The 24401-nt window shown below is 39.5% G+C and overlaps 3 protein-coding genes across 4 annotated transcripts; 1 reads left to right on the forward strand and 2 right to left on the reverse strand.

Annotated features, from left to right (window-relative positions):
• Nucleotides 1–34: 34 nt before the first annotated feature.
• On the reverse strand, nt 35–14962 carry LOC134094089 (sodium/hydrogen exchanger 10-like). Its single transcript, XM_062547472.1, has 28 exons — nt 14876–14962; nt 14170–14319; nt 13486–13586; nt 13234–13362; nt 12907–13072; nt 12706–12822; nt 11506–11667; nt 11319–11418; nt 11018–11158; nt 10208–10379; nt 10034–10115; nt 9712–9893; nt 9314–9454; nt 8947–9044; nt 8345–8464; nt 8071–8260; nt 7353–7541; nt 6999–7148; nt 6375–6426; nt 5420–5568; nt 5148–5273; nt 4923–5021; nt 2334–2486; nt 2037–2174; nt 1058–1246; nt 479–608; nt 287–321; nt 35–204 (listed from the first exon to the last, which is right to left on the reverse strand). The coding sequence occupies exons 2-28, from the start codon at nt 14276–14278 to the stop codon at nt 112–114; spliced, it is 3513 nt and encodes a 1170-aa protein (XP_062403456.1). The 5' UTR covers nt 14279–14319; nt 14876–14962; the 3' UTR covers nt 35–111.
• Nucleotides 14963–17248: 2286 nt separating this feature from the next.
• gal (galanin/GMAP prepropeptide) lies at nt 17249–20790 on the forward strand. 2 transcript variants are annotated; one of them, XM_062547663.1, is made up of 6 exons: nt 17249–17337; nt 17438–17518; nt 17666–17720; nt 19133–19219; nt 20320–20391; nt 20550–20790. In XM_062547663.1, the coding sequence occupies exons 2-6, from the start codon at nt 17438–17440 to the stop codon at nt 20609–20611; spliced, it is 357 nt and encodes a 118-aa protein (XP_062403647.1). In that variant the 5' UTR covers nt 17249–17337; the 3' UTR covers nt 20612–20790. The 2 variants fall into 2 exon arrangements, with proteins under 2 accessions (XP_062403647.1, XP_062403648.1); XM_062547664.1 differs by having other exon boundaries at nt 20323–20391.
• Nucleotides 20791–21421: 631 nt separating this feature from the next.
• zgc:110339 (uncharacterized protein LOC550490 homolog) lies at nt 21422–24284 on the reverse strand. The gene is made up of 6 exons (XM_062548298.1): nt 24044–24284; nt 23889–23940; nt 22998–23185; nt 22638–22793; nt 22444–22554; nt 21422–22353 (listed from the first exon to the last, which is right to left on the reverse strand). Exons 1-6 carry the CDS (start codon nt 24188–24190, stop codon nt 22240–22242), a joined length of 768 nt encoding a protein of 255 aa, XP_062404282.1. The 5' UTR covers nt 24191–24284; the 3' UTR covers nt 21422–22239.
• Between the last annotated feature and the right edge of the window lie 117 nt (nt 24285–24401).

The raw sequence follows: 24401 nt of genomic DNA on the forward strand, positions 1-24401 counted from the left end.
TAGAATCTCAGGCAAGCAGCAGATAACTAGAAGGTAAGATACAAACTTTAATGTCTGAACATTTAACTGGATTACATCACTCCAAAACTATCAGCGAGCAAGGGGAGACTTTCAGAACTCCAGCCTCACAGTACTAGGCGCCCTCTGCTCCACCACCTTCAGGCTTTCTTTGCTTCTCCCCACCAGAGACTCGCCTGACACCACCTGCAGACCAGTACATTTGATCAGGTTGGCTTCAACATTGGAACACAGTCATTACAGAATGTTTACGGATCATCTCACTTACAGTCTTAAGCAGTCCAGACCCTGTGTGCTTGGAACCTGTTAAGAACAGATGAAACAAAGAAGTGTTAAGTGAAGACACCAATTTACTGGATAGCAGGCATAAGTGACAACACATTCCTTATGCTTGATACAATCAGTGTTGAGTTGTGTGTTCACAGACGAGGGTGTGGTGTTGTGTGGTGTGGTGCATTACTTCTTCTCTGGGCTGCGTGTCTTAGGCACGGAACACTGTCTATCTTCTGCAGCTCAGTGCGGCTCTCTTTCGTTTCCACATTGGCAGTGGGCACAATCAGTAACTTGGTTGTGTTGGCTGTGCCCACAATCTGAAACCCCAACCAAGATGATACATTAAAGCATTGTAAGTGTCAAATAGATACAGCTACAAAGTAATACAAAGCAGAGAAAATGAGCGGGTTCTGCAATAACCATTAAGTGTTACATTTTTAAACCACTAGGTGGCACTTATGAGAGGACATGCAGTTCATTGAGTGGTAATAATAGGAGCAACACATGGAAATTACTAAAATGTTTCACACTTTGGACCCTATCACTAATAATAGAATCTGATATCTGCAAGAAGATGATTTATTAACATGAAAATTACAAAGCTTCAAAGCACTCAGCAACACACTAGTAATTACTACCCCTGTCTATCTTGCGTTTCAGTTAATGAATGCTAATGCTGAGCTGACAGGGAAAACAACCAGTTGACCCATAGAAGGGATATTATGTCAAATAACTGAATCCGTTTCCAGCTAGCGTGTGCACTGACCTGGTGAGTGGTCCGATTAATGAGTGCTGGAGCCAAGTAAGAGCTGAGCGACTGCAGGTCGTCACAGCTGCCAAACACCACGACGACGTCCTCCATGGTGCCGTCATAGATGCTCAGCTTGCGGTTCACCTCCAGGTCCACCACGTAGGCCTTGGCCAGGTGATTACAGATCTGCCTGTATGTCCAGCCCTGTACATGAGCATTGGGATACATCACACAACAGGTGAATATTCTACATCAACACATTTGACATATAGCCCAGCTACAGTATATTTGACATATAGCCCAGCGGCTATGATTTCGCACATTTTATACCACAGTATTAATATGTACTTGGCCGACATTTTAATTATTTTATTTATCCTCACAACTAGAGTATATGTCTGACCTTAAATTACTGTAACTTGAATTAACATGTTGTGTTGCAAAATTGCAAAACAATGAAACCAATTACTGATCAATGCCTGTTGCTCAGAGGGCTTTATAATCCTGCAGTGATTTACATAGAGTTCAGGGTATGTCATTTGAAGGACAGAATTATTGAAAAATCAGAAAGGAACATCAGAACATGTTAATGCAGTTTGATGGTGGTCCCGCAAACACTTTTGCTTATTTTGAAGATGAAGGAAACTTTGCAAATGAACAAAAATAGGTGATTCAAACATTAACATACCGTTATACCAATTCATGGGTTTCATCCGGTCCCTTTGCACAGGCGTATAAAATCAAGCATCTAGATTATGAATGCAGACTGCATGGAGCTTAATTAATACACCTGTGGAAAGGGACCTGATGAAACCCATGAATAGAGGAAAACCTTAATCCTTTCTGTACTCGTTTTACACTTTGACATGTTTTGTTCTTTTTTCTACTCATAGACACTCTGAAGTAAATAATGACCAACACAAATATAGCCCTGAAGACCCCTGTCTGTGCTTCACAGGTCACTGAGTTTCTGACTGCTGAAAGTTTTCCTGACCTGGTAGACGATGTGCTCCATAATGGCAGTCGTGCTGATCTTAACAGCCAGTGAGTGCCAAATCTTGTACTCCAGAGAGGGGAATTCAGGGAAGACATCAAAGGCCTCAAGCAGGGAGTCAATGGGAATTAAGCAGGTCTGGCAGCAGAGACAATCAGACAGATCTACATTCACACACATTCTAACAGACTGCTCGGAATTGGCTGCAACACCTATTCAAGTTTTCCAGAAAGCAAATTTCAAAAGCTTTGCACACACCAACCACAGGAGGTGCCAGCTGTGCGGAGAGCGGTGTACCTGCGTGGCGGTCTCGCTGGTGACGGTGACCTCCATGGGCTGCTGCGTGAGGCAGTTGAGCTCCCCCAGGATGGTGCCGCAGCTCCTGTAGTCCGTCTGCTGGTTCCGGTCCTTCCGCTTGTTGCCTCCCAGGTCTGGGCTGGACCCTGTGATCTGTCAGAACAAAACACTGCACTGACCAAACACTGGACACTTACCTGTACAATAATGTACAAAAGGCGTTTGAGGATGCAGTCATCCCGGAGAAGGCAATAGACATGACGCATTGTAGCATCATCTTCACATAATATAGTCAGGCTTAATTAGGGCCTTTTAAAGAGTGCTATACCACAGACTTTTGTTCTCTCTTTCTGGCCCCTCCACTGTATCACTTAAGGCATTTCATTAGGTGTTTGAGGATGCTGTCATCCCAAAGAAGGCAATAGACATGATACATTGTAGTATCTTCACATAATATAGCCAGGTTTAATTTGGACCTTTTAAAGAGTGTGAGACACAACACTTTTTGTCTCTTCCTGGCCCCTCTCCACTGTATCACTTAAGGCATTTCTTGACTATATATTTTTTAGATGAAACTAAAACTTTGAGAGTCGCTAGATTCTGTGTCATTAAGTCATTACTTTGCTGGCAGCAGCAAATGATCGGCAGCCTTTGATGGGTAATAGAATGATTATACACAGCAGACTGTGCAATGGCCATGAACTGAACGAGATGACAAAAGAGACCATCCAGCCTTTGTGAAAGAGCTTCTCATTAGGCTTACACTTATCTATAGTCTACTGGTCAGATAACAAGTCTGTTGAGCAGTCCTGTGTTATTCTCAGTCATCTTAGTAATAAACCCAACCCATATCCATATCATTAAAGAGTACATGAAGTACTTATTAAGCTATATCAAAATAAAACTATTCACAGACAGACCTAATTAATGTGCCTGAGTGAATTTAGGAAACCTGTTGTATAGTCTGCACACTTAATGTGCACTTGGGTTATCACCCATTTTCAGATATACACAGGAGAAGTGTTAAATTCCTAGTGCTATAAATGGCCCATCAATAACCAAAGTACGAGCAAATTCTTCAATCATTCTTCTTCGTTGCTGTGGCCGTTTATGATCTGATCACTGATAACTAGACAAACGGCAAGCTCCTGTTGCTGGCCTGGCACCAACAGATAGTGTAGTGGCTACAATCAATAAGTTCTTCAGTCATTCCTCTTCGTTATGTTACCTTATGTTACATTGTCATCCCATATTAAATAAAGTAATGAACTATTTGAGAACACATTTTAAGAGGATAAACATATGTTGCCATTTCTGAAAAACACAGTTGCATTCTATTATTGTTTGTCTGGTCAAACTATGTTTATCAGATATTGTTCAAATGTCTGCTAATGCTTCTACATCACCCTCTCAAATTCTTAAAAACACATCCTCTTCTGCTACACAGACAGTCGGGTCATCCTCTCTGGACTGAATGTGATAAAGATTAAAAACTGACCAACAGTTTCTCCAGATTCCATTGTAATGTTTTAGACAAACACAAAATGTGTTTACCTCAAGAGGTCTTCAATATAAAAATAATAAGAACTTGCATTTTGCACTGCAAGTCCTCATTCTTGTCTATGTGAGGAGCTGATATTTAATAACCAGATCACATGGGAGGCAGATGCATGAGACCATGAGCGTAAGGGGACTATTATCCCCTGGCTGTCCAAATAACACATAATTGCACTGTCACGCTGTAATGTGTTCAAATTGGTAATATTGAAGCACCATTATAAGGTGGTCATAAATGACAAATCAAGTGTAATTTGCACATATTAATGGCTTTGCCTTATACTTTGTGTTGTTCTTTTCCTGTGCAATCTACAGAGTATGTCAGAGGAAGGCTGATTAATATCCAGATCAAGAGGTAAAAAAATTGGTGTGGATTTCACATTATATTTATCACACAAGCTGTTAATAAGGCATCAAAAGGGCAGATTCAATATTACTGTATATGTATAGGTATTCTATATATATAAGACGGATATACACATATGCATATCACACATAATAGAATCCCACTGAGCATGTGTGACATAAGCACTGAGATCATATAAATTATAGTGTATTAAATCCGGCCACTATTATCTCACTATTATGAGTCTCAGACATATATCATCTCCTAGGTGTGTCACGCTGCGTGTCACGACACTGTGAACTATTGGATATGCAATATCAATCCAAATGTATCAGTCACATACAACTAAATAGCTCGCTCAGGTGACTGACGCTGTTAGTCATCATCCATATGGGTTGTGTTCCAACGCCGGATCTGTTTTAAACACGTTTGTAAAATTACATTTCACGAGGGGCAATGAGGTGCTGAGGCTCTCACAACAGCATAGCAAATGATTATGCCATTAGAGCAGACAGAGAGCAGAGAACAGGCTTGTGGCATTAGGTCTGAGTTATGATATCTGTCTAACTAAACTGAATTAGCATGAGTCTTGATGCAACATTGCATTGCTAGTACAAGGACTTTATGTTTGCAAGTTAGGGATATAATTAAATGCCAAAATTACTAAAATCCTTCAACCCACGTACCTTGACCATGCCTGAAACAATTAAATGTATTCCACGTGGAGGATCTTTCTGTTGTATTATTACATCTCCGAAGTCAAAGAACAGAAGCTGTGCCACTCTCTGAAAAGTATGAATGAACGAATAAGTGAATGACCTCACACATGTCTAAAACGATTTTGCAGATCACAGTAGGATTGTTTGTGCCGAGCAAATGAGCCCAAATTTCATTCTATTTGTCAATTCTACCTTGAAGAAATTGATCTGTGAAGTGTCTTTGGAGAGCCATGGCAGACTCTGCAGGAGCTCCTCAGCTGTGGGCGCTGATATGGTCGGTGGAAACTTGGTGAGTTTCTTCATCTTAATCTCAATCATCTGCAGAGATACATAAAGTATTGTGTGACACACATGTCTGAATCACCTAATGGAGCCACTGCTCACCAAGGACAGAGCTTCCATAGATGAGTCTAGCATTCCATTTCTCTGAGCAACATGCCCAAGCATCTTGTCCTGAAGCGTACCTTCTGGAGCTTTGCAGCTTCTATGTCATCCAGGAGGCCCCCTGACATGAGTGAATGAATGGCGTCCCTCTCACTGTTCAGAACAGCCCGGATGGCCTGCCGGGTCTTGACTGAGATGGCGATCTCTGGATGGTCTCTCTGTAGGAAGCCTAGGAAAGAGACAGGCCAAACTAAGGACATCTTCCTTCTCCTCCACAGGATTACAAATCTGCTCTGATGTCATGACTTTGTAACTGCACATAATTTCCTCCGAAGCTGAGAGACTTGCTTTAATCCCACTCCATCTAGATTTCCTCAGGTCCTTCATAATGCACGGTCAATGTCTGTGATTTAAATGCTAATCAGGTGTATTATGCAGTCTGGAGGATGCCGACTTCACTTGGAGTTGAAGCTCTGTGTGGTGTGGACCAGTGTTTTATGTTGTTTTGAACAGAGATTATTAGATATTTTCCCCCAGAGAGAATGTTCTTTTCTCTTTGATTCTTTTTTTTCTTTTTGGAGAAATGACAATGGATCGGTGCATCTATCTATCCCTTCTTCCCCTTTTCTTAAGCCCTTATCGCCCCCTATAACAGACATCATCTTCGATGTCTTGTAATCTGTCCCATTTCCTTTGATGGCCGTAGCTGAGGATATTGGTGAAAAAGCACACCAAAGGCAAGTTTCCCTCTTCCAGGTGGAGGACGGGGTCTAAAAGAGACATCAGGCTGTGTAAGACTAGAATGACCTGACACTGGGAGAAGATTAGAGCCATTACCTTCTTACTTTCCCGTCAAAGCAGGTACCTGGGTACACCGGATACCCAACACAAATATGGTCCCACACGTATGAAATTATGACATTGTTCTCCTCGAACGGGAACATAGCTGGACCAAAGACGACCACTGAGGATAATTATTTATGTCCACTAGCTGCCATAAAGAAGGCCTTGCCTCTTTTTATTTAGTTGTCTTACCAAGTGCCCTCACTCCTTCCTGTCTGTTCTTCTCCAAAATGGATTTCAGTTCCTAAGAAACACAGAGTTAGCTACAGTACATGTGACCATAACAGTCCTATCATTTCATCAGGGTCATTTACAAGTATTAGTACCTTCCATTATTACCAAAAAGTATTGTTAGCTTGAACAGAGGACTAGTACTGAAGAGGATCACAGTTCATACAGGTTACTATGCTGAACATTATCTGATTTGGTTGACCTTTTAGCCTATCACCAATACATGTATGACATCAAGCACAAAATGGATAAATCCTCAAAAACAAGCATATAAATGCGTTTTAAAAATACATGATTTAAACTATCCAAAAATAATCTTCTGTTAGACCTTACTTCTACATCTGAATTAACTCAGACCACAAATAAACCAGTTCCTTTAAATTACCTAAATTAGGTTAATCTGAAAAACACAACTCTTATCAATGGTCAAATAGGTATGACACATAATCTCCATTTTTAATTCTCCACTCTCCATTTAACTGCAAATAAAGACAATAAGTGGACGAGCCCTAAATTTGACATCAAGTACGGTGCAGTAATCAAGATAATCACACTGTATGGCTTTATGTCTGATTTTCTACCTACCGTGGAGATGCTCTTGTCATCAGAGATGTGGTCAATGATTTTACTAATGTCCTCCTCACCAATAACGTAACCTTTTCCAATGTCGTATCCAAAGCTGAGTTGTTTACTTATTTGACGATTGGTCACCTTTATTAACTTGGGTATCACTATCTGGCCATTTAAAAATAATATGTGACAATGTAAACAGTGTAAAGAGAGACAGAAAAACACTATTATATTGAGCTGAAGCCCCAACATGCAGCTTCTTAACCTGTCATAACTCTGATACTTATTCATTACACGCAATTCAATGGATAATATAAAAATGACAGGAGAGTAGTGTCCAGCGTGATTTTACAATAGGAAGTGACATACCTTCACCAATCGCAATGCCCTGGTCAGCCGGAACATTTTAAACACCCGTACAATGTTAATCATCTGAAAGTTGATTTCGGACAGGCCAAACTGGGTTTCAATGTAGATATCGACACCAGACATCAAAATAATGAAGATATCAAACTGGTTCCAGTGATTGAAAATATATGCTCTTCTCATGGCCAGGGCCTGTGGAACATGATGAAATACTCTGTGAAGGCCAGTTGGAATCAGTTACTACAGTAGATCTATTCTCATCACACTCATATTAGTGCGTATACAGTGACACTGATCTTGGCGTAGGTGGGTAGGTAGGTAGGTAGGTAGGTAGGTAGGTAGGTAGGTGGGTAGGTAGGTAGGTATGTAGGTAGGTAGGTAACTTTATTCATCCCCAAAGGGAAATGATGGTGTTACAGCAGCAATTAATAACATGAACTTATATTACACATATACTGTGTACATACAAGTAAAAAATAAATACAATTGTATATTAAAGTCTCAGTGCAAGTGGTTGTAAACTGTAAACTGTGCATTGTTTCTCAGAATAAGATTCTCCTCTCACGGCACAAAGAGGAGTTATTGTAACTGGCAGTGGGCAGGAATGATTTTCTATTACGGTCCTTGTTAAAGGATATGACACTATAGATCCACCGAAATCATAACTCATTCATCATAATCTGATTTTGTTCATGCTACCATGTTCTTCTAGATCTCTTACCTTAAAAATGGCTTCCAGAACATAAAGAGCACAGAAGATGTAGTTGAGGACCTGTAGCTCCAGGTCGTACTGTGTGGTGTTGGTGAACTCAAGGGCGATGGGAAATATGTTGAGCAGAATCAACACATACATGAAATACTCAAAAGACACACTGAACACCACCTGGTAACACCATTTAAGCCATGGATGCCTGCAAAAGAAACAATGGGTTATTGAAGTTAAGTGCACGTGATATACAACTGCTCTTGGTTACGATAACCTGCAAATATTTTACCTTGACGGCTTTAGTTTATCAACTTTGACATTGTACAGCCAGTCTTCCAGTTTTCTCAGGAGAATTACAAAGAAACCTTTCAATTCCCAATACTTCTTGACATCCTGGACAGTAATGAACCTGAAAAAGATCAGATTCTTTAGGCTTAGTAAACACATATACTTAAAACAATTGCCAATTTGCCCCCATTTTATATTTAAATATTCAGTTTCAATGTGGATGTATGATAAGCCTGCGTCATCTAAAAGAAATATGTTTGCAAGAGACACAGTCCTGGACTCTGTGCTTTAAATCACTCAGGCTTGTGGAAGTGAGTCATGAGGAGAAGGACACTTGAAATAACACACTTGAATGGACGATTAGAAGTGATTACTGAGGTTAGTGTTTAAGAGTTCTCCACGCTAACACAGTGGGCATGAATGGCAAAGGATTGGGGGGCAATAATTACATAAAAACATAAAAGTTGTACCAAAATGCTCATCAACACAATGAAAATATCTTATAATTTTGACACAAAATAAATTCAATACAGGTTTAACATTCCTAAATAAATGTTGAGACTAATCTGTGACCCCTCCATGAAAAATGCATAAAACACTGACTTTCCTTTTAGATCAGACATGTTGTCTGCCGCGTTGATCAGTGTGCGTGCAGCCTGCCGATTAAGCATTCCAGAGCTGTACTGCTTCCAATAACTGGTCTAAAAGACACAGCAAGAACCATATTTAAGAAAAACATATGCAGTATTCTCATTTTGCCAACAAAGTCGATCATAACCTAGTTATTATAATAGATTTGTTGTTTGTCTACTGCTATCCTGATGGGGGTCATACAATTTGGTGATGATTTTGTTTTCTTTCTGTCTCCATAACAACTAAACCAGATGGGCTTCCCCTCAATCAGGGTGGGTCTAATGACTGTAAGTGTAAGTAGGAGGTCATTTCCTTAGGTGAAAGAGAGGGCTGTGACCTTTTGAGCCTTCAGGACCCGCATGCGTGCTTCCTCTATCATGTCTTCCCGCTCCCGTTGAGAGGGAACGTAGGGGATGTTGTTCTCACAGTCTGGGCACTTAGTCACACGAGCTGTTGGGCAAAAGTCCTCGATGCTAACCTGGTAAGTAAGGAAACACCTTTCATATTCTTTCATCAGCAATGCAGTCACAACAACATTTTGTATACTGTTTAGCAGTCATAATGACATGAGTCATAATGACATGAACTCAAACATTATATATGCCCACATCCTGTCTTCAGTCATTAATACTAATGACAGTGCTTCAATTCATGAGTAATGAGTAATGCTTAGGGTTAAGCATTATGGTTATTATTTTCATTTCAGTTGCGGCTACCATGCCTTCCAGCACTGACCTCTTCATTGGATGTTTTGTAGGGGTCCTCGACATGCACTCTCTGTTCCGCTATCTCCCAGTTGGCGTCGGCCAGGAACCGGTCAATTTTGAGCATGCTCAGAGTGTTCTGGGAGCTCTCCGTCACGCGCTGCACCGCACTGTACATGGCCATGCGTTTGGCCACAGAGACGTCACAGAGGCCTGAGGAGGCAAACCTCTCAAGGTTACTCCAAGAACATCTTTACAATCACCTTTCAATTTAGACCAGTATACAGATTCAGACATGTAGAATCCAACAGACATCTATTTAGCACTTAAAGAGCTTTATTTGTGGACATTACCGAGCAGTTTTAAAAACTTTGTCAGGGTTGTTGCATTGATCAGAAGTGTGAGTACCACCACACCAGAGGCAAGAAGCAACACCTAAAATAGTACAATAAATGTATTATTAATAAGCTTTTCTACATACACATACACAAAACAGATGAGTAATAACACTTTGGACTGTTTGGCACCTTCTCTCGCACTAGTTCTTCCTCCAGTCCTTGCTCTTGGAAAGCCATGAGAGTGAGACTCAAGCAGAACGCTCCTTTAGTGCCCCCCCAAACACACACCGATGCCCACTGCCATCTGAAGCCATAGCCAATGCGCACCAACAAAGGTGAGAGTACAACAATGGTGATTAACCTAGTGGGGTACAAATGATAGAAAGGATGAACAAAAAGACGTATGATGGATATTACTGTTGTCAACAACATGATGTTGGATGATATTCATGTCAACAGGCAAAACAAGAGCTTTCGGTCGGAAACAGTCGACTTTTCCAGTGATTCTAGGCCAAGTGGAGATTAATGAACCGTACATCCACAAGTGGAGTGATTCGCCGTCCTTGGGTGATAGGAAACCAGACATGCCACAGAGCCCAAGGCAAGACAAGGCCAGTACCTACACAAGGAGTTGAGTGGCTTGTGTGCATATGCAATAAAGACATTCACTCCTTTTTCTACTGCAGTTCTTAGTCACCTTATCAGTCAGATGACTGAGTGAAGTCAGTAACCAGTATGAGGAGGATAACTCAGACTGGAGTGAAAATGATTATTTTAAAAAACAGCATCAACAAGACAAACTTTGCAAGTCAGATTAAAAATGATTGGTTTGATGTTACTAAATGATTTGTATATGCAAACCAATTAAAAGCAGGCACAAAATCATACACCAACACATGTCAGAGTAGCATTTACCAGCTTTCTTGGTTCACTATTGACTATTTTTACTTCTTCCTGAAAACACCTGATAACAAAACAACAGGATAATTTCCGCTTTACCTTATGATGTACACTGCGAAGTAAAGCACAATGATGTTGAAGAAATCATTCAGGGTCAAATGCTGAAATGCTTTGGAAATGACAATCCCAACAATGAAGAATATAAGTGTGTTGGCCAGGTATGTCAACATTTCCCAAAATCTGATGAAGCAAACACAACATAAAGCCAGTCACCTACATGTACACAATAACAAGTCCATCACCTACATGTATAATAAGTAAAGGTTTTAGTCGAGTGAAAACTCTTTTTCGTTTTGTATCTGTGAGAATATACCATTAAAATACATAAAGTTGAACCCACCGTAACAGAAATACTTCAACCTCAGGACTAAAGTTGACAATGTCCAGAAGAAGTCCAACTATGAGTACAGCAATAACTCCTGACATTCCCAGCCATTGAGCTAATCAAAATCACAAGATACTCAGAACCTGAACAACAAACTTCATCCTCAATCCATCAAATATTCAGTATGTGTACTTCTTCTTACCAACATAGAAGGTGATGTAGGCAGTTGCCAAGCTAATGGTGATTTCTATTAGCCCATCATTGAAGATATATGACAGCCAGAACATTACAAACTTAGCCATGATGAAGCCTAAAAGAGGACTTCCTAAAACTTGCAGTATCATCCGTACAGAAAACTGTGATGCTGATGGATAAAAATATGAGAGGAAATCCAGTTGAATTGAATAACAAAATGTTGCACATTTACTTGGAACCGTTAATGAAAACCGTTAATGAAAACCGTTAAATCATTATTTCAATGTATTGATTCAAAAATCACATGATATTGGCACATTGCAGTTTACATATACTGTATATATATAACATACTCTCAGGGCCAGACGTACTAACACTTCAGGCGTATAGTTTAATAGTTTCGCAATGTGCACATAAAACATTGGTGAGGTATGTAGAAACAGGCCACACTGGTGAGAAATTGTGCTTTTCCGTCTCATGCATGTGCATTTACAGGAGGGTCAGAGGAAAGTGGGAGTTTGGTGTAGAAAGATGAGAGGAGAAGCGTAAAATGCACCTAATTAGGTATTCCCCTGTATATACTAAAACTGCCCATGAAAGCGCACCTGTTTTGCGCCTAAATACTTCTGCCTTGTAAAAACAGGTGTTAAATGCGGTTTGTGATTAAATGCATCTAAAAGAGAACATTTCAAAGAGACAAGAGAATCGCTAATTAGAACACCAGTTTTGCGTCTTGTACTATTTCAAAAGCAACCTTAACTTTCGTTGGCCTTTCGATTGTCTCACTTTCCTACTTGCTAGATTCGACCAATCTTCCATAGCCTACGAGTACAGATGTACACACAAGTAGGCCTAGTTTGAGTAGAACTATTGCTCTACATTATCTTTCTGCTACATCATGCTTTATTGTTTTATTTCATGATCGCTAAACGTTTGATTCCTTTTAATGTTGTCATCAGTTAACTTCGTTCAACTGCGCTTCTGATTGCAGTGTCGTTCAGTTGTTAACCTTCGTAAATTAGGGTAGGGATCGGATAAAGGCTGTTTAACTGTTGAAGTCCAGGTTTGATAAATACAACGTTAACATAAGTGTGAGTGCATGCTGTTTCTGCGGATTGGCCATGGCACTCATAATGCTACATTCGCAAATGTATGTATATCTGGCCCTCAGTTACCACAAAGTCAATATAGCAAAAGTGACCCACACCTTCAAAGGGTACCAAATTTGTTGCAAAATCTTTAAATGCATCAAATATAATGTAAGAAGCACCATCACAGAACAGTGACTCCCCCTCTATAAGAAGAGGTAAAGCTTTCGCAGTTCCTGTGGACACAAGGCAAGAGTTAACTTTATTCATTCATCTAATTTTTTAAAAAAAATGGTGTTTAAAGGACTTTTAGTATTTACCTAGGTTTCTCAACAAATTTGATGACATGAAAGGATCAGTTGTGCTGACAATTGCACCAAACATCATACCAACATACCAGTCCCAGTTGTAAGCAAAGACTTTGACAACTAACAATGCTATCATTGATGTACTTAGCAGAAATCCTGGTATGGCTAGCAATAGAACCTGGAAGAACAAAATGACACTTCACGCTCATGTTTCTTGAGAGGCAATGGCATTATTTGTAATGTCATACCTACCCCAAATCAGCATGAAAGTACTGTATTACAACAAAAATATATCATTGTTATATTATATGTAAACAGAATGGTAAAGGACATGTTTACCTGGGGAAGTGACTTCCAGAAGATGTGAGATTCTATTTCAAAGGCACAACTGAAAATGAGTACTGGCATAAATGTGTGAATCAGCAGTTGAGGGTTGATGTTGGCAATTTGACTGGTGTAGGAATCAACCTATTGGGCATTGTTAGTTAGTTAGTTAGTTAGTTAATTAATTAATCTGTGTATTACAATACATTTTTAGCATGTATAAAATACATTTAATCAAGTGTAATTTCAAAAGAAACGTTCTACAACCTGTTCATAGTGGAAACTTAATAATCCCATCAGAATTCCACAAACAGCCATCACAACTGTATATGGCAACTTCAGGGATTTCAGAAGGGTCCTGACGATAGCTGTATGATCATTTAAAAAAAAAAAAAAAAAAGTTTCAATTCTACGCCTCTTGAAGCCTGTACATTAAAGGTGCACTATGAGATCCTGAATGATGTTACTTCTGTTAACGTTCCACGTAAACAAACAAAACACTACTTTCCAATGCATGCTACTAAATCAAGTTTTCTCACCGCCCCCAACCCATATGTGCATGCTCAACCCCCAACCCCTCCCCTAAACATCTAGTTGGTGTTTGGCTGAAATATGGTTTGTTATGTTTTGGTACGCATCCTGTGCCCTAGTGTTTGTTTGACGTTTTATACCCCCTGTGTTGTCTCCAGATTTTTTCACAATGTATTCAGGGAGCAGGCAGCAAGCTGATCAAAGGGAGATGGCTATGATTTGAGATAAAAATTAAATTGCTCTAAAAACCATGCAAGATCTCAAAGTGCACCTTTAAGCTGGAGTAACCTTTTTCTAAACATGATCATTTCATGTATCAATGTCTTAAAGACATATGAAATGGAAATTATAATTTATACAAATACTCCTCTATATATATGATGAATAAAAGCCCTCTTGTGAGGCAAACACCTAACTAACCTCCAAATAGACATGCTCCAAAGATAGTGAGTATAATTCCTGGCTGCTTATTTTGATAGAGGATTCCCCATCCTGTGTCTCCAGAGGAATTCCGAGCAATGTAGTCCATTTTCAGGATACTTCACCTGAACTGATTCAGTCTGATCCACACTGAAACAAAAACAAACCAAACTTCCTCCAATTATTTGTTACTGCAAATTAGTGGAAAGATAATCATGTTGCCTCTGGAACCAAACTCTGGGGTTCAATAAACATAAAAGATATTACCTGATAATATTAAATTAACATTATTAGCTGAAGTAGCAATGTGACAAGGTCGATTACTTAACGTGCTTAACACTAATAGCTGCTAGCTGCTATTGGTATAATGCTATTTTGATTTAGGCTACATAACTGTACTTTAAACTTTCATTTTACTGTCTTTTCTTCATTGATGTCACTGTAAGTCTATTTAAGCACAATGGTTTGCTAAGAACCATAAACAAACATAACGATGGACATAATGGCAAAGATAATCCAGGTTAACGTCAAGTTAAAGTTAGTTTTAGGTAGCAACTAGCAAATAATTTAGCTAATTGCCAACTGACGGTGGTTTTCGTTAATACTTTCTGAAATAACTAGAATGCACGTAAATGCTATATGACCAACAATTACAACCTGTTAAACGGCAAAACAGCTATGGTAACATCACAACAATGTTACTTACTTAATAAATCATTTTGTCCACTAACGTTATTGCTCAGGTTCCACAAAGATGGAGTGAACTAGCTAGCAGCTAACAGTTTCACAGACGTTAGCCAATTACTCGCGTTACGTCACACAGTATTTGTACGCAACCAACCAGACTGTAGATTCTAGGCCTACGCGGCAGCCACTCCTTTTCATGGTGAGGGGAGGCATGAAGCCAAAGCAAGGACATTTTCTTTTACTTTGACTTAGCCTACATTCAACAGTTATCCAATTTTCTTGCCAATGATGATTAACAAAAAATGGAAAACATTATTTTGTGTATGATTCCATGCAATCTTGTTAGTTACTGGCAACACTGTAAAAAAAAAAAAAAAAAAAAACAGTCCAGGCTCTGAAAACTGGAAACAAAGTAGGGGCAGCCTGACTAAACAAAAACTAAACTTTGCGTGGAGTTTCTCTGGGAATACTGAATACTGAAGGTAGGGCCGAGCTACCTGTGTGTTTTGTTTGATCATTAGTTAAAATATGATATACGTTTTTCGGACAAAATGTTCTCCTAATAAATTTAAATAGGCCTATAGCCCAAACACAAACAAACACGACTTCTTGCCCAAATCTCTGATTACACCTTTAACTGTGTCAGATTTCATGGCAGATTTGATGAAGATGTTCAAACTGGGGAGATATCAATCAGTGTTTTAGAGCAATATACTGTATGTCATACTTGATTCAGAAGACCCTGACCCTATCACAAAGCTCAGTCTATCTGGCCTTATGTGCCAGGTCTGAATTTGCTCATCAGATAGCATATTCCACAAAAACATTTAACATTTTTATTAATAATTCTGTGTCCTAATGATTCAAACCCTTTTAAATGACCAATGAAAACATCTTTATTTGACAACCTAAAAATCCAGCCAAGAAATGCAAGAAATGGTTAACAGATAACAACATTTTAGAGACCAGCCAGAGTCCAGTCCGAAAGTGAGCACAAGGCCAGAATGATGACAAATAATCGTTCCTGCCTCAAAACCCGGATTACTGCTTTAAGGGTGCGGTCTAGAATCATTGTGGCGACACGGAGAGGCGTGGTAGATAATTATACAAACCATTTTGAGAGCTGTGATGGCAAATTAAGATGTTTCCACGATTCCATGTTTCTGCCACATTGTCAACCTTTTGGCATGTGGCCATGTCATTTTCAGTCAGAGAAAATCAACATTAAATAAATATTTGCCAGTGGTATGAATTATTTTGTTCTTTGTACATTTAGTCTATGTTGATCCATTCTTAAGTAATGATCTGAGTAGTGTAGGCCTATTGCTGAGATTTCACAGGAAACATCATCATTCTTGGTAGGCTATATGGTCATGTGAAGTACGCCTACACATAGTCATTATTTGTTCTCATTAGTCATCCAGTAGTGTTCTGGGACAGAAGAAGTCATGTTAATGTAAGAAAAGATGTAGCTGGTCAGCACTGCTAATTTTATCACCAAAAGACACAGCTTTATTACTGACAGATGGGCTATGTTGGTGGGTGATGTTGGTGTAGGTAGCTTAGGTGTCATGCCAGAACAGTAGGCTATTACTGCTTACAGCTTTGGAACAGAGGTGCTTCAGTGTTGATATTTCCATCAGGATGGGGGATATGTGAGATGCATTATTGGTTGTAAGGATTTTAGCATTAAATGAATGCTTTTGGTTGAGCAAAGTGTGGTTAGGCCTATACATAATTTCAGTTAACTTTCAGTGAAGCATATAAATATACAAAATAGGATACTATCAATGTTTTGTAGCCTGTGATGATAAGCTAAGTGGCCAGTAAAACTGCAGCAAGAGTTCTTGCACTTGCAGTAAAACTGCAGCAAGAGTTCTTGCACTAGTATTCCAGCGGTGAATGGAGATGTTGTTTATGCAGAAATTAAATAGGCCCATGGACTGGATCTATATGCCTCACAGTCCCAAAGTTGTAAGAACATGGGTCTAATTTGCTCATGTGAAAACTTGAGCTTGGAAATAGAATATATTATTTTATATAGAATATAGGCTTATTGATTTTTTTTAATATATAGAATGATCGGTTTTAATTAGGGTAGCCAACTCGCTAGACAGTGCATAATGTATTGACTGGTAGTAGGCTACAACAAAAAGCAGGCCTACTCGGAGGCTAATCTTTTTCAATCGTATTATGATGAAGCATGCTCGGGTTGTCGGCGACTGATGGCACTACGTGGATGCGCGCAATTGCTCTGACGTGAAAGTGGAGGGTTTTTGTTTGCGCGCGCTCACGTGTGTGTGCCGGGGAGTGAGATTACATAAAAGGCCATCCAATCAGACCATTATAAGGAACTCTTGGGGTGGACAGGCAGAGAGAGACAGTCTATCGTTTTGAGGTTCTGAAACTGTTCAAAATTATTTTTGAGAGGTTAAGCTGGAATTGGTTTCAAATAATAGACTAGCACAAGAAATATACAAGGTAAGAAGCTTTTCTTAATTCTGTAGTAATTTGAACAAAACTAGTCTGTTACCCCAAACATAGTCTAAGTTTCCTTACGTATTTATCTGTGTATTTTTAGATGCAGAAGAGTATTACCAGCGTTTGTGTATCTCTCATCTTTTGCGCAATCCTCTCGGAGACCATTGGATTAGTAATTGCGGTAAGTTGCCTTATTTCTTTGACTGTATAAGAGAATATGTGACACTTAACAATTAACAGTCAAATTAGATAGCACTTGATCTTTGCTGTCTGAACGATGATTTGAGATGAAACCAACTTTTAGACTGCATTTCCTCTTAAATTACAGGCTAAAGAGAAGCGTGGTTGGACTCTTAACAGTGCAGGATATCTCTTGGGTCCTCGTGAGTGGTTTTCTTTCCTCTCTGTTTCTATTGTTCAACGGGATGCTGTTCCGTACATTTCCTTAATCGTTTTGTGGTTAGTAACAGTGATGCAGCCTAACCTGTGGTTTAGATATTGACATTATAATCTGTTAAAAGAATGGATTGGTGACAGATCATCCCACTCAGAAGTCAGAGGAGCTGTTTTCATTCTGGTGATGTGATTGCCAGAGTTTATTTGGACTATAGGGCTTCTCAACAATTTCTTATAGGCAATTTCTAACAGACTGTGAGTGCACAGTGTTTGTCTTGTGGAGTTCTGTCAAAGGTATTACCTGTAGCCTATTTAATATCCTGTCCCATGATAACATTTCGGTGACCAGACTGGACGTGGCTCGGGTAAAATACCATCATCCCTGTGTTTCAGGTCGTATTGATCACCTAATACAGATAAAGGATTCTCCTAGTGCAAGGGGGAGAGAAGAACTGCTTGGTCAATGTAAGATAGCACCTGCAGGTCATTGAAGTCAAGGAGGAATTGCTCTGTGGCACATCTCTGTGTTGGCCCTTTACGCCATTTGTCATATCAGTTCTGTCATAACTGTCATTTTTAGTTGCTGAAGCAAACATCCTCCACAGCCTAAATATTATTGCCATAATTTATCACATTTTCTTTCAAAGTGAATTCAAATACATCTTTAAATTTAAAAAAAAAAAAAAAAAAAAACATCTTGACAAGAAAGGTAATGATACCATATTTGGTCATGCAATCTGTTCAAGAGATGTTGTTAGATAATTGCAATAGCTAAGATATTGACATAGCACTCAAAAGGTTGGGGACAACTAGAATCCTCTTCAAATAATTATCAAGGTCACAAGTGAAAGAGAGGTCACATTTTTTAAGGACAATTAAAGTAGATGAAATTATTGGTTGTTTTCCTTTGACCTCTCTTGAAATCATGGCATATTCAGCTGCTCAAAAAGAAAATGCTCAGAGATGGACAGAGATATATATTTTTTTATTCTTATTGGGTTTCTTTTCCTTATCCATTTACTTTTCTTGGCTTTAATCTTCTTTTCACAGTCTTGCAAGGAGGTTCCTCTTGTTTTATCACTGTGCTTTTGTCCATCCTGTCAGTCGTTGTAGTGGTGATACTCAGTAAAAAGCAATTCCATGACTCAAGGCCTGCAGGTTGCTCTGAACACTTTCCGTAGAAGTCATTGAAATGAATTGCCATTCCCAGTTGGGCAGAGTGAGACTAATCAGTGACTCTCAAACAGGGCTGCAGTGTGTGTGTGAGTGCATCGATATGAATGTGAGTGACTGCGTGTACGCAAGTGTGTGTTGCTAGTGGGAGCTTACAGTTTGGTCAAGTACTAGCAGTGGCCACACAGATTGACTAAGTGTATTCTTTTCTGCCTTTGCTTCTCAGATGCGATTGACAGTCATAGATCACTGAATGACAAGCACGGCCTGGCGGGAAAGAGAGACATGCCCTTGGAGGATGATTTCAAATCAGGTAAAGCCACTTGTTTATTGAGCAATGAGACTGTGCACTGAAAAGTGTTAGACTTCACCATATTTCACCCGCTTTCATGCAGCACAGCTTCACTGTTTCCTTTGCTAAATAGGTCTAGCATATATAGAGCAATGATTTGGGTCTCTGTGCTGGAGCTCAAGTCCTGTCCTGTCCTGTCCACCTGATGGCAGGGTGATGGAGTTATGGTCAGATGGAGATGTAGCATACCTGGTTACGATTCTTTTTTCTCTGTCCATATTTAGGTTGCTTTAATGGCACATAAGAGCCACCAGACCCTCACATTTCCTCTTGCTCCTTAAATGGTGTGAAGTACATCTGCAGTCTTTTCATTTGGGCTTCACAAAGTTGTCACGGTCCTTAACACTTCAACTTGGATTTTGTGAAAACATATTTTTGGTGATGTTTCACCCATTGAAGGAGAGGTGCAAACGCACACCAAAATCGAGGTGCAGGCAACTGTTATAAGTTTATGGAGAGAGAGAGAGAGATATGCCGCACACTCCAAGTTATAAGTAGATTATGTCTGAAAAAAGCGGTAACGTTTCGGCCATGATGTTTCACCCATTACCTTCCTTACCTGTTATGGATAATAGTCCATTCCTTTAATTTGCCCATTTCAGATAACAGCAGTGTTTCTGAAGAAAGCATGCTGTAAACCATTTTTAGACCATTATCAGTTGAAAAAATGTAAACATTATAACTTAGGATTTATTTGCCATTGAAACGCCATTGCATAGTGAGTGTAGAAAAAGTATGATTTTCATTCAAAACAAGTATTTTTTTAAGAACCAGTGAAATGCACATCATGCATCTCAAATTACAGTTCTTAAAAATAGGCCATTTGATGTACACTTTGGCAGGTCTGTGCTAGTACAGATATCAAAAATGACAGTAAGGTGTCAGCTCAGATAATTTTATTTTGTCCATTCACCATGTGTTGCAGTCCTAAATGGCTCTATAAAGCACGATGTTGTCAGTATTATGTCTGCTATTGTAACTGGCTGTGGCTTGAAATGAAACCATTACACTTTGGTATGTGATAGTAAGACAGAATGCTGCTCCATTTTATTCCGTAACAGCAGCTTTGAGGATATCTGATGAAGATGTTATTCACACCATAATTGACTTCCTCTCTTATCAAAAATTGAAAGGTAAGAAAAACATATTCCAAGATGCCAGTCTTTACGAAATAGTCTATTTGAACACTGTCGTATGTTTTCTTTACTTTAAGATATTAATGAATGTTTCAAAATCATTGGCATAAACAAAGCATACAATGTTTTAATGGAAAGATTGTTTGTTTCTTTAGAAATGGGGGCACTTGACAGCTTGCCATCGTCCCTCACATCAGAAGAGATGGGTCAGCCATAGCTTGTGATGAACCTCTACCCTCTTGTGTACAACTGTAGGACCTTGGCTTTGCCCTTTTCTGTTTGGGTTTCACAAATTAAGCAAAACATTTCTGTTTCTCCTGCTACTCTGTGACATTGTTCTTCACTCCACTACAACTTATGGCGGTGTGAGTTGGAGAAAGTGTAAAAAAGATAAATAAATTCATGACTTTCATCTTGTCTTCTCTCTGAATCAGACCAGCCTAAGAGATCTTGATATTGAGTTTTTTGAGGGGTGGACATGAAGGCACACTATACATGTTTACACAAATATGCTGATGCCGGTCCACTTCAATTGAAATGAAATAGGAACAATGTTATATTTCTCTGAAACAGTTAGAGCACCATTTTGCGTGTACAAACGATGCATAGATGACTAGCCATTTTGGAGACATTTGGATGTTAATGAGGTGCTGCTGAGTGACCTCAAACTGATAACGCTTAAACATAAGACACAACGATGCAGGCATGTTTATTTTGACTGCACAAAAAAGTTATTTGGGTATTGATTGTGCTAGGTGACCTCAGGTCACTAACCACGTAACTGCTTAATTTCTAAAAAAAATAGTTTGAGAGCATATTTTTTACTTCGCCTGCACATATGTGGTCAAACAATACAAACACTTTCATTCATATTTTCATCATGGGGTGTACACTTCATCCTCTCATCCTTCTCATTTTGCACAGGGTTTGTGTTCCATCCAGCGTCACATGATGATCATAGTGTAATAATAATGTGTGCAGTGGTGAACGCACACATTATTTGGATGAAAGTGATTTGGACATACTTTATTTGGCATGGTCCACAGTTTAATTTATTGTAAAGAACATAGTGTAATAACAAACAATACTGTATCAATACATGGTACTTAAAATGTACAAAAAGGGTGGTTAGGCATCATGGGTTTTTGTGGGACTACATATTCATATTAAAAATATAGATGAAGATACTCAAATTGACATTGTCATACTATGGAGAAACGTGGGCAATAACCTTTCCAAATGATATCCATATGTGACTGGCGAGACCTAGTTGGTACAGTATAGATATGGACATGTCTCTGGCGAGACCTAGTTGGTACAGTATAGATATGGACATGTCTCTGGCGAGACCTAGTTGGTACAGTATAGATATGGACATGTCTCTGGCGAGACCTAGTTGGTACAGTATAGATATGGACATGTCTATGGCGAGACCTAGTTGGTACAGTATACTGTAGATATGGACATGTCTCTGGCGAGACCTAGCTGGTACAGTATAGATATGGACATGTCTCTGGCGAGACCTAGTTGGTACAGTATACTGTAGATATGGACATGTCTCTGGTAGAGCATCATGTGAAGTAGGAAGGAGGGTTGTAATGGCTCCTATGAGCATGTCGTTTCACACATAAGCCTTAAAAAACTCAGATGACATTTCAGATTAAATTTGATGTTTAAAGAAGATAAAACAAAACAAGACAGCTGTACCGTACTTGAAAAACAGGTCCTCCATCAAGTGTCTTGTTAACTCTTCATGACAATCTAGCCCACCTCTACTAACCATCCAAAAATAACTGTCCAATGTAGGGAGCAAATCGGGAGTTACTCGTTCCATGTGTAGGACAATCACCATGGTAGTTTGTTTCCTGAATAGTCCATGTATCCCCCATGATCTTTTCCAGTCAATGAGGAAATCACTGATAGAAGTGAAGATATACTCTCCTCTGGGGTGAGTGTTGCCTGAAAAATTGAAGAGAGAAGTGTTCTTGTTATGCATAAGCCGCGTCATTGACAACATAACAAGAACAATAGCTGCAAACTAGACATCACCTGCGGGCCCCCCATGTCGGTGCGCACCCATCCGGGATGTAACGCCAGGCACAGAATACCTTCAGCTTCTAGATCTGTGGCCAGACATCTTGTGATCATGTTTAACGCTGACTGCAAAGATCCACAAGACATTTCACATTAACATGACTGGTGGACACTTTGAAAACCTTCTGCACTCAACAGGCCTCTCATACCTTGGATGTTCTGTAGGCATAGCTTTTAAACTGGGCTCCATCTCCCCAGTTCAGTTGAATAGATCCCAAGATGGAAGAAATGTTGATGACGGCTGCCCTGTGCACACCCATCCCAGAGTTTTGTCCTGCCGCTGCTTGTAAATGTGGTAGAAAGGCCTGTAGCAGTAGAAATATTCTTATTAAACATAATGTTTACAAAGAAAATGGACTCGAAAATGGACAGGAGTTGCCCAAAGAAAATGGTCCCCAAATGACAAGAGCTTTATGATAAATTAGCTGCCAAGTTACAATTCTCCATTGCTATCCATTGAGTATGAATAAATAAAATAAATAGATAAATATAATTAGTATTCTGCTGACCTTGGTGACTATGAGAGGGGCAACAGCATTGCTCTCGAAGGTCTTCATCATTGCCTCCATGGTCACAGTGTTCAGGTCAGTGGAGATGTTGATGGCTGCATTGTTTATCAGGCAGTTTAATCCCTCCTTTCCCACGATGGAAGCAACTTCTTCAGAAGCTGAGTGTATGCTTGATTCACTAACAACATCTGATTTTGTTGAAAAGACAAAGACAGTTACTTACAGGAGAAACTATGGGGTTTTAAAAATCTTTTTGAGAACACAGATGAAAGATTATTGACTTCCAACGTCAACAAACTCACACATGAACATACACTGTGGCATTAGTGATTCTTGATACATTAGTTAATAATGGTTAGTGACTGTGTTTGCATGTCCTTTGTAAATTGCAAATAACAACTTCCAGAGTTAAATCAAAGGCATGATGATGAATTGTTCTGCAAGTGACTGCATGTGAGCCATATCCCAGTTAGGAAGTACATTATTTGCTGACCTTTTAAAAGACTAGATCCATTTTTCAAAGCTCATCTTTCCCTTTGATCACTGACTGAAGGTGGTATCCTTACATTTCCATGACAAGTGAATATAATGGGCCCATGCAACATTTATCTTTCAGTAGCCTGTTACTTTCTGAGAGATCTGCCTTCATCTTGGCTGCTGAGACCTCACTAACTATGGCTCAATGGCGCCATCTGCTGCACACACTCAGTAAACTGTGGGCTAGTCTACATGGTCACATGTTACACAAACTTGTTATAACAGATTCAGACAAGAAACGCTGTATCTGGACTTAATTATTCTTTCAAACAAAAATCCTAGTCTTTTCGTGACAAATGCGAGACTTTGCAACTCTGCTTCTGGAATAGGGATCCACAATCCTTCTGAATTTACCCAGGGCGATTACGTGAACTCCAGGGATTGATCTGGTGATTTCTTGTAGCTCCTGCAACAAAACAACATAAAGTCAACTTGACTGATACAAATCGCTAAGAGGTGTAGGCTATGTACGCAGTTTCTAGGTCATCAGTGTTTCCAAACTAGCATACCTTGGCTGTGGCTGGATTCCTCGCAGTTGCTATGATTTTCTTCGGCCTCTCGTTCCGTTTTACTAAGTCCTTCACCATTTGCAAACCTAGTCCTCGACTGGCTCCTGTTATGAGGACGGAGTTGCACCTGCTAAGATTCCCTGTCATCGTGTGACAAAATTCGTCAATGTGAAGCCAGCGTAGACAACTTCTTTCTAAGTAGACCCAAAAGCAGTACTTCTAAAAGACACGCTGGGTTATGAAGGAGGGTATGGATGGATCATAGACATGGAGGCGTGGTTTTCTATTTCATAATCCTTCACCTCTGGGGGGGCTGGGGGAGAGACGCGACTGTGAATTAAACCAGAGACACTTAAAG

The sequence above is a fragment of the Sardina pilchardus genome, chromosome 10, assembly GCF_963854185.1.
Source record: "Sardina pilchardus chromosome 10, fSarPil1.1, whole genome shotgun sequence".
NCBI lineage: Eukaryota > Metazoa > Chordata > Actinopteri > Clupeiformes > Clupeidae > Sardina > Sardina pilchardus.